Raw genomic sequence first — 10,779 nt, 5'->3', positions numbered from 1 at the left:
GGCTCAGAGTTTCACACATTTTATGTTCATTTAGTTGTGCTCTTGCTCTCTAACTTGCCTCATTTCATTCCTGTAATGTTCCTTTGTTTGTGCACTTTCTCTTCCCAACTGCTCTCACGACAGCCTATCTACAGCTTACTCCCATGTCTATCGTGACCCTACTCTAGTCACTTTATCCTGTCTTATCTCCAACTTACAATTAATTTGTTTCTCATCTCTTTTGCAGTTCTGATAAAAAAGTCATCGATCTGAAAGACTAACTCTGCTTCTCCTCCCACAAATGCTGCTTGAACTGCTGTGCTCTCAACATTTTCTGGTTTTGTTTACAGTTTCCTTGATATCTCTGCCCCTTTGATCCCTGATCATCACAGATCATCTGGTAATTAAACTTTTTTTCACCTGATATGCCCATCTCTGTTCCTAATTACCTCTGTGCATCCCCTGACACCAACCCGGACTCTCTAAACTCCAGTGTATTAACCAGTCCCTCTACATCCTCTGCTTCTACCAGAAATAAGTGAAGATTCTGACTAACTCTGCAGAATTCACTGCTAGTAGCGACCAAGCATCTGAATCAGACTGGGTTCCATGTGCGGAATTTACTCTTAAAATCTACTGTTATATCCAGACCTTAATTCCTTCCCCTTGCCATGGGATCCTTCCTGTAATAAATACTTGAATAAGTGTTGCCAACACTCGAAGATTAATTAGCCTAGGGTTTCCAGGAAGAGATATATAATGCTTTGGACCCTGTTCTGAACTACACAGGGAAATAACGCAATGTAATCTTAAAAAAAACTGTAGGATTATAAATTTCTGTTAGCTATTGAAAAAATGTTTGGGGAAGTTCTTAGTTGTTTGACTGACAAGGCAGGAATTAGGCAGCTATTGCAGAGCCTTCGTGCTTCCCAGTTGGTTTTGGGAATGTGAAGCATTAGTAGTTAAAGTGCGATCCCTTGAGTTGAGTATAATGTTCTCTGAAGGGGTTGTCTATTGGTGGCTCCTCAGTCGGCTGTAAAGGCCGATGTGGGATCTGCATATCCAGGCTTTTTGGGTGGACTCCCTCAATAGAGAACTTTCTGGGCATGACTTGGTTTAATTTAGGGAGCTTGACGTGAAGCAATGCAAAGACAGGAATGTTAGGTGCCCAGTGAGTCCTGATGAAGGGTCTTGGCCTGAAACGTTGACTGCTCATTTCTACGGATGCTGCCCGACCTGCTGAGTTCCTCCAGCTTGTTTGTATGTGTTGATCTGGACTATTTTTATTGCGTGGCTGTATCTTACTGATATCTTACATGTGCTTGCGATCTTGTATGTGCTACGTGTGCTTTGTGCTGTGTGTGACCGTTGGTGCTATGTTTTGTATCTTGACCCCGGAGTAACGCTGTCTTGTTTAGCTGTATTCATGGTTATTCAAATGACAATCAAACTTGAATTGAATGTTTTGGGGGGTGAGGATGGTGACTGTAAGGGAGGGGGGATGTAACTGATTTCAATAAGACAAAAGCTGTAATTGTAGGATTTGAATGGAGGATGATTGAAATAATAATGGATGACTTATTTACTTTTATTAAAACAACTGCTAACGTCCTGACAAGCAGCACATCAATATTCATTTTTTTAAGAAATTAACAAATGTACAAAAATTTTCCATAAACAAGAAAATACAGTTTTTGTTGTTAAAGATGCACATTTTCACCATTTTGTCCTTGAAATCAGAGTACCTTTTACAAGTCTCATCTGTCACAAGACAGATAAAACACAGTGAGTGGTAAGTTCTGTCTTTATGCAGCAAGTACACAAAACCAAAGGCAGCAGTCCCTGACTACCAAACTCTTGTCTCCAATGTGCACTGTAAATCCAGACTAAATCAATTTGTTTTCAAAACGTAACCTGGTCCAGTCATATTGAACGGATTAGTAGCCATTTTCAAAGGCATTGGCCACCATTGGACACATATCCTGTATTCAGGACAACGGAATCAATAATTCATTAAAGCATTGCTCATCTATTTACAGTTATCTGATTCCAGTATACCTTTAACTGCATGCACAGTCAGGGAAATAATGGGTTAACATTTTTTCACACCGACTTAAATGTCATTATTTTTGCATCCTATTTTAAATACAATCTATTCTGTTACATTTTAAAATGTGCATTTGTTTGATCTGCGTTGCCTTTCTGTATTAGACATTCAGCCAAGGTCTGAGTGTCTTGAATTCAGTGCATCTGTAAGCTGCCGTTTAACAGATATCTCTGAGGCTGGGGCTTGCAATTCTCCACCTACGAGTCCATTCCTCAGTTCCATTCTCTGGCTTGCTGCTGAGTAATGCGAATTCCAAGGGTTTGACTGTGGATGCGAAGCAAATTTTAAGGAAGAGAAGGATCCAGAATTGCTTCCCTTGCAATTTCCGATTTGCCATCATATGGATGTTGGGGAGGGGGAAGGGGCTCTCTTGCTGAAGTTACAAACCTCCTTTGTGTATTCAGCTGGACAGCCTGAATCTTGCTGGATTTTCAGACAGACGTATGCACAGCCACTTCATCAGCTTATAGGATTCTTTCACATATAAGGACAATGTTTTTTTTTGACATGTAATTAAACCAGAAAGGCAGAGCTCTTCATAACTCAACAATCCACCGGGTCACAGAATGACACTGCATGAACTTCCAAATAAAATGTAAACCTGTTTACACTATGACTGCGGCAATGGCCTGATTAATAATCCACATCCCTGCCTAGATATTTACAGTGAGTTTTGAAAATGAACAAACAAGTCTCGTTCTGATTTACTGAAGTGAGGGCTGGGATGCTCTGTGAGCTGCCATTGCTCAGTGTTAGAATAGATTTCAGTGTTACAGAGGCAAGACATAATCACTTTTATCCTCAGAGGCTGAGATACCTTATTTTTTTATTTTCTGTCCTTCTATACAGGCAGATAGTGACTTTAATGATTCAAGTTTTTTCCCCCTGTCCTTCCTGTCATGTGTTCTGCCTGTCTGAGCTGCCAATCTGCAGTTTCACTATTTCCTACATGGTTTGCTCGATCCCAGTTGAAACCCCAAAAATACTTCATCTTGACGATGGGCTTTCTGACCAAAATGGGCAGAGATCCATGCTGAACAACAGAGGCTGCCATTAATCAAGAAGCTCTCCCCGCCGGCTACAATGAGTCTTCAGCACTCTCGGAGCCTCTGTACATGTCTGCCAGTTTCTTGAACCGAGGTCCCCACTCGGTGAGGTAATCATAATTGAAGTCCAAGTCTGTTGTGGTCGACTCGAAGGAGCTCAGTGATTCCGCTATGGAGCCATTCCCCTCGAATGCGTAAGTCTGCAAGGAATCGAAAGGGGGAGCACAGGGGTCTGTGTTGGCATCGTGCAACTTCGTCAGAATGTAGCTGTTGATGCTGTCGTCGCCTGATCTGCACTGCGAGACGTACCTGGACAGGCTTTCAATTTCTGGCAGCATGTCCCTCCTGGACTTTGTCAAGTGAGCTTCCCTGGGATTCCACAGGGCAGCAATGTCAAAGGCCTCCGTGTCCTCTTCACCACCGCCTTCATCGTCGTAACGCACAATATTTTCATGGACGTTTTCCTCCTCGTCAACAATAAGGGATTTTTTCTTGTGTTTTCTCATTGTTAAAATTAACAATATTAATACTGAAAGGGAAGCAGAAGAATTGGTACAAGTTAGCTGAGACTGTCCTTCGTATTATTTTAAAAAAGGACAATAATAAACATTTAAGACTGCCCCTGATCCAAAGAACATAGGATGCTGAACTGACAGCACAAGGACAGGCCGTTCGGCCCGCAATGCCTGCACTGATCATATTGCTAATCTGGCTCTCATCTGCCTTTGTTCCTTACCTGCTCACATACCTGTCTAAAAGCCTCTTAAAAGTTGCTAACATTTCTGGTTACACCATTTTCCCTGGCAATGAATTCCAGGCACCTAGCACGCTCAGTGTCAATTATCTTTACTTTATTGCGATACAGTGCGGAATAGGCCCTTCCAGCCACTCCTCACAGCAATCTCCCGATTTAATCCTTGTTTGATTTACAATGACCAACTAACCTACCAACGCCTAGCTCTTTGGACTGCGGGAGGAAACCAGAGCACCCTGAACAAATACATGTGGTTACAGGGAGAAAGTACAAGTTCCTTACAGGATGTGATGGGAAATGAACCCGGGCATTGTGTTAACTACGATGCTACCCTGCGGCCTCATAAAGTTAGCACCTGAACAGGGACATGAACCCTAGACCCTCAGATTAAACGTCTGATGCTCTATTGACTGGTCTAGCTTTCTAGAACTCTCTGACCTTGCACAGCTTCAAACTTCCCTCTTCTTATCTTAAACCCATGTCCTGTAGATTCTCTTATTTCCACCTAGCGAAAAAGATTCTGATTATACATCTGGTATCTATTAGGTTGCCGACTCCAGCACCCCAGAGAATACAACCCATGTTTGTCCAACCTCTCCTAATAGCTGATACAGTCCAATCCAGAAACATCCTGACAAGCCTCTTCTGCATTCTCTTCAAAGCCTCAACATCCTTGCTTTTAGGTGGTGACTAGAAATACACATTGAGTCAGTCATAGAACGCTATAGCACAGAAACCAGCCCTTCAACCCATCTAGTCTGTGTCGAACCATCAACCTATCTAGTCCCATCAAGCTGCACCTAAACCATAATCATCCATGCCCCTCTCACCCATGTAACTACCCAAATTTCTCTTGAATGTTAACATTGACCCCACATCCACCACTTGCACTAGCAGCTCATTCCACACTCTCACCACTGTTACAGTGAAGAAGATACCCCTCAAGTTCCCCTTGAACATCACCTTTCACCCTTAACCCATGACTTTTGGTTGTAATCCCACCCAACCTCAGTAGAAAAAGCCTGCTTGCATTAACCCTACCTAGTTCCTTCTAGGAAAATGGTCCCCTCCTTTAGCTTAGATGCAAACCGTCTCTTCTGTACAGGTCCCACCTTCACTGGAAGAGAGCCCAATGATAGGAAAATCTGAAGCCCACTCTCCTGTACAAACTCCTTTGAGTTAAACTGTACAATCTTCCTATTTCTGTCCTCACTAACACATGACATGGGTAGAGTCCTGAGAGCACAACCCTGGAGGTCCTTTAATTTCACACCTAGCTCCCTGAGCTCACTTTGCAGGACCTCGTCACCTCTCCTAAACATGCCATTGGTACCAACGTGGACCATGACTTCCGGCTGCTCTCCCTCCCATTAAGAATGCTGTGGACTCAATCTCAGATGTCCCAGACCTAGGCACCCGGAGGCAACAAAGTTTCCAGGAATCTTGTTCTCAACCACAGAACCTCCTTCCTGTTCCTTAACCAATGAATCCTCTATCACTACAGTTCTTCTCTTTTCCTGCCTTCCCTTCTGAGCCACAGATCCAAACTCAGTGCCAGAGATTGTCTGCTGTGGCTTCTCCCTGCTAGGTCATTCCCAACCCCTCCCCACCGAACAATACCCAAAGCGGTATACTTAATATTGAGGGAAACAGCCACTGGAGTACTCTGCACTGGCTGCCTATTCCCTTTCCCTCTTCTGACAGTCACCCGGGTATCTGTCTCCTACAACTGAGGAGTGACTACCTCCTTGTAGCTCCTATCTATCACCTCCTCATTCTCCCTTAGGAGCCAAAGGTCATTGAGCTGCAGCTCCAGTTCCTTAACACGGTCTCTAAGGAGCTGCAGGCTGGAGCACTTTGTGCAGATCCAGGAGACCGGAGGTCTCCCAAAATTCCCACATCTCACGCAAGGAACTCTGGACCCATTCTCTGAGCACTAGCTATGTACTAAAAGGAAAAAAAAAACCTGCTGGAAATGTACTTCGAGCCTCTGTCCGTTCCCGCTCAAGCCTGTTGAACCAAAGCTGGATCACTCTAACACTGCCCACTCCAACAGTGATTGCTAGAACATGGAGGTCCTTGCACACTGCAGGATGGTTAGCTCTGTTGGTCAGAATGTGGTGCTAATAACGCAAAGGTGATGGGTTCGATCCACATTCTGCTTTACAGAGTAGACTCAGTGGGCTAAATGGCTTAATTCTGCTCCTACTCTATGTCTTACGTGGCCTGACTGAAGTTTTGTAAGGCTGCAACATGACCTCCTGCCCCATATGATCAAGGTAACAACGCCACATGCCTTCTTTACCAGTCTATCCACCCGTCTGGCCATCTCCAGGGAACTATGAAGATCATAGGTGTGCGTATTTGCACGCACGCACATTTTGTTAGTAGCACACAAAGGAATTTAAGTTGCACACGGAAGGTTGTCACGCTCTACCTCATTGCCATGTTAAGTATAGTTCAAAGCTGTACACAGTCACATTTCTTTTTCCAGTTTCTGGTGCAGACAATGATTTGTCTGCAGATTTTAGAACTGGCTTATTTATACTATTTTTATTGGAGATATTATTCAGTGTACACATGTTGTTGTCACTGGGCAAAAGATTGCACACACTGATCATTACAAATGAGAGGGAATATTGATGAAGATCTTGTATGCCTCGATTCCTCTGTAATTAGTGCTCCCAGTGTTTACTGTATACTTTGCTCCTGCTTTTGATCCCCTAAATTCATCACTTTACACTCGACTGGATTAAAGAAAGGGGATTATATTAAATTTATATGTTAGTGTAAAGTAGACAGATGCTACCTATTACATACTCAACTGATGTGTTGGACGGAGTTCCTCTGTATCATAATGTGAGGTATAGCTACACTTCATTACAAGTGAAGTCAGTCGAAGTTAGGCAGAAATTCAGTATCATTCATTTTTCACATCTGCTAAGGCTAATTAACTCATCAGAAGATTTATGAAAATAGAGACAGAATAGGCCAAATGGCCCCTTGAGTTTCCAGCATCACTGGAAGTACCTGCACTGAACTTCTAAATCTGTTCTGCTTTCCCAACTTACCCCATCTCCCTTGATTCTTCTGGTGTTTAAAATTTGATGGATTTCATATTTGAATATACTGAAGTTCCCTCTAGGGTAGAGCATGCTGAATGCTCATAACAAAAGGAACATCTGCATATCTTTGTATTAGAGGCATAACTCTCTTATTCTGAAATTATGACTTCTGGTTATACACTTCCCAGCTGGATGAAGCAGATTCTAGATATTTAACAGGTCAAGTTAAATAAATTGTCGATGTTTTGATGAAATTATCTCTCATTCTTCTAAGATTATGTTAACATAGTCCAATCTTATTCAAGTTCTTCCCAAAGGATGAGCTTTCATTTGCAGGTCTGAATTTAGCAGATTTCTGTTTTACCCACTGGAAGGAAAGAATATAATTTCTGAAGGAAGGAAGCTACAACTACAAGCAATAATTCAGAGAGTGTCTCGCCAAATTCTTCCTAGACTCCTTTATTCAGAGTACTAAATCCAATTAGAATGGAAGGAAGAGCAAATGTGGAGATGTCCTGATCCAGTAATTATATACTTGCCCTCTTTATAATGTGTTTCAAACTTTACCTAATGTAATACTGACAGCTAATCCCAGATATCAGTGCTGCAATGCTGCTTCTATTATTCTTGTGATATTACCTGGGTCCTGGTTTGCTCCTATTGGGCATCATCTCCCTCCTGACCATTTGGAAGATCAGTCATGGATTATTTTGTGAGATACAGGTTTAAAGATTCCACTGAACTACTGTTCTATTTGCATTTATCCCTACAGGAGTCGCAGATACGATAGCAAATGTAGTGGTAAAAGCAGGCTGCCACAATCCTCCTCCTCCTGTATTGGTTAGCACTTTCGTCTTTTGTATTCTCTGGCAAGGTCAAAACTTTCTCATTCCTAGTTGCTTATGAAAAGGATGAGATAAGTTTCTGTCTTGAATAACAGTTGTGTATCTGGTGAAGGGTACTCCCACGATCCTGACAGATTTTGCCAGGATTTACAACAAGCAACAATAAAAGAATCTGCTCATCAAATTAAGATCCACCATAAATCACTATCTGTGAAAGAGGCCTTCCAACCACCACTACTCTCCCTCTGTGGAGGAGATTTCTAATTTCACTCTTGAAAGGCCAAGCTCTAATACATCTCACCCATCACCTCTACCAATCTCCCAAGCCCAAAGTTCCACAACAGTGAAAACAGTTTCTTTAAGGAATTCTCCTTAATTTCATAAACACTTTTAGCAGATTACTATTAACCTACATTGTGCTATCAACTTAATGATAATAAATTGGGAGGCAGCTTTGAATTTTGCTCATTGTTACCTGTGGATGTGTTATTCAAATCTACACACATGTAGGGGAGAGTGGAAGTGTGGTGGGCGTGCTGGACCCTCCCGTCAGTGCTGCCCTCCAGTGTTCACTTGGTGGAAGATCCGCTGGATTGTGTTTGTCTACGACTGCAGTAGCGTGTGATGAGGAGTGCTGTGTGTTTGTTCTTGCAGAAATGTGCTTCCAGGATGACATCCCACGCACCATTAATCTACAGGCCGTGACAGTCAGGAAATTGGGCTATAGCATTTTTATTTTTTGTGACTGTATGTTTCTTTGCTATCGTAATTATATATGTTATACGTACTTTGCACTATGTGTGACTGTTGGTACCGTGTTTTGCATCTTGGCCCTGTTTCGTTTGGCTGAATTCATGTGACGTTTAAAATTGAACTTGAACTTGACCACCCAGGTACAAAAGCTATCCGCTTACCCAACAAGATGAAGATACACCCAAGAATTGCAATAAGCGCTCCTCTGCTGAGGCTGATGGGAAGGCTATAGGCCTCGACATTGCAGGACCTAACATTTCCATCTATATCACAGCCGCAGATTCGAATTGTCAGAGTGCTGGTGCTACTCTGCATCGGGAGGCCATCGTCTGCAATGAGAATTGGCAGGTAGAAGGTGCCCTGTTCTTGGTGGTTGAACCCTCCTCTTCTGGTCAGGATCCAGGCAGTGTTATCTGAACGAGGAAAGAAAATGGTATGGAATATCTAATATAGATAATGAATGGTTTACAAAGCACTACATGTTTGCAGCACATATTGAGATCACTCGACTCGTTAGGTTTATCATGGTATTTAGAGTTGACAAAGATCTGACATTTCCACACCAGAATTAGAAACCATTAATATGTTAGCAAAAGTGAATTAACTTAGAGAGCAGTTGGAATGTGAACCTCAAAATCAGTGAATTGTTGAGGCAGGCAAGGTGGATATATTTAGGGAACTACAGGATGAAAAATTGAAGAAGAAAAGACAAGTTGTTCCTTTGACAGGAATACATGAAGAGAGGTGGAAGTAGAGGAGTATGAACTCACTTGGGCAGAACGGCTTATGTCCGTAGCCTGCACAACTTCCTCTCACCTCTTCATCTAACTCCATCACTGTATAGATTTGTTTTCAGTTAACAATGGTTTAATTCATTTTTGAAATGCTTGCCTGCTTTAAAAAGGGTTTTTGTGTTCCTTTCCTCACTTTCAGCATTCGATAGTCACAAGTCTCTTACATCAAAGTTCAAAGAAAATTGATTATCAGAGTACATAATATGTTACCATATACCACATTGAGATTTATTTTCTTCCAGGCATTTGCAAGAAAACTAATGAAGTACAACAGAATTAATGGAAAAAAGACATTCCTTTACAAGACTGACAAACCCAAGACTTGTGTAAATAAGGAACATATTCCCGAGAACATGAGAGCAACAGGGTCCTGGAAAGTTAGTCTGTGGGCCACAGAATCAGTTCAGAGTTGTGGTGAGTGAAGTTATCCATGACGATTCATGAGCTTGATTGTTGTAGGGTCAGCAAAAGACTGGAATAATACTGACGTAGCTCAGTCCCTGTCAGATGAGTATCTCCCCTTGCCCCACCAATGCGATATTTTAGGATGTTCAGCAGAACACATCCTTGTTATCCCTCAAAGGAGTTATCTACTGATTACAGTCCTTCTGTAATCTCATAAATACCTGTGACTGGATGAGTCCATTTATACTGTTGTTGTTGGTATCAATGACACGAGAAAACTCAAAGCATTGGCCTGGCCTGGTTTCAATTCCAAATGAGAGTTAACTCTTCCTTTCCCATTGCTTTCCTGTACTGTACTCAGCATTTCATATCATATCTTACGTGCTGAATGCAGATCTTGCATCTGCAAAATTAGAACTGATGGAAATAAGGATTGTTTTATGCTTTTCAGTTAGCCTTGCCCACATTATGTTTGTTCTGGATCTTACATTACAAAGTTTGCATTCATTGTTCAAAGTAATGCTGTGAGTTAGTTTTGACAATAAACTGCAGGGTATACCATTTTCAATATGGCACTGGCATATTGGGGTTGTGTTAGTGGGGAGGGTCAACCTTGATTAACCAAACTTTAATTAGAAGAGGTAACGTTTTCCTTACCTAATCACAAACTCTGACAGGTTTGACTTTCATTGGCAGCCAGGTAGTGAACAAAAGAGTTATACTGTTTTATTGAATAAAACAATTTGAATTTCAATATGCATTTTATTTTATTAATCATACTATATTATTATTCATACTACAGCAGGACAACTGCAAATCGATCAGAGTGCTTGTCTCACTGAGTGCTTTAGCAGACCCTTTGTTGTAGTGGATTCCAGATTGGCTGTTAGGTGGTAGCAGTGAGTTAAAAGCCAGCCTGCAGTCATCCTGAAATTTATTTTTGTATATATACCTTAAGATACTGCACCTGCTCAAAGAGACAGTGGCGGGAATTGAACCCTAATTACTGGTGTGGCAACAGCATTATACTA

The 10,779-nt window shown here is 41.9% G+C and overlaps 1 protein-coding gene across 2 annotated transcripts in view; it reads right to left on the bottom strand.

Annotated features, from left to right (window-relative positions):
• Positions 1 to 1,553: 1,553 nt before the first annotated feature.
• Positions 1,554 to 10,779, bottom strand: part of LOC140713771 (cadherin-20-like) — a 183,597-nt gene continuing 174,371 nt past the window's right edge. For both annotated transcript variants that reach the window (XM_073024277.1, XM_073024278.1), the window contains exons 11-12: positions 8,711 to 8,962; positions 1,554 to 3,661 (exon numbers count right to left, since the gene is read on the bottom strand). In XM_073024277.1, coding sequence (XP_072880378.1) covers positions 3,165 to 3,661; positions 8,711 to 8,962 — 749 coding nt within the window. In that variant the 3' untranslated portion in view covers positions 1,554 to 3,164. The remainder of the gene's footprint in view (positions 3,662 to 8,710; positions 8,963 to 10,779) is intronic.

Source organism: Hemitrygon akajei, chromosome 20, assembly GCF_048418815.1.
Source record: "Hemitrygon akajei chromosome 20, sHemAka1.3, whole genome shotgun sequence".
Lineage (NCBI taxonomy): Eukaryota > Metazoa > Chordata > Chondrichthyes > Myliobatiformes > Dasyatidae > Hemitrygon > Hemitrygon akajei.
Note: the sequence above shows the minus strand (reverse complement) of the source record. Positions and strands in the feature narration are given on the sequence as shown.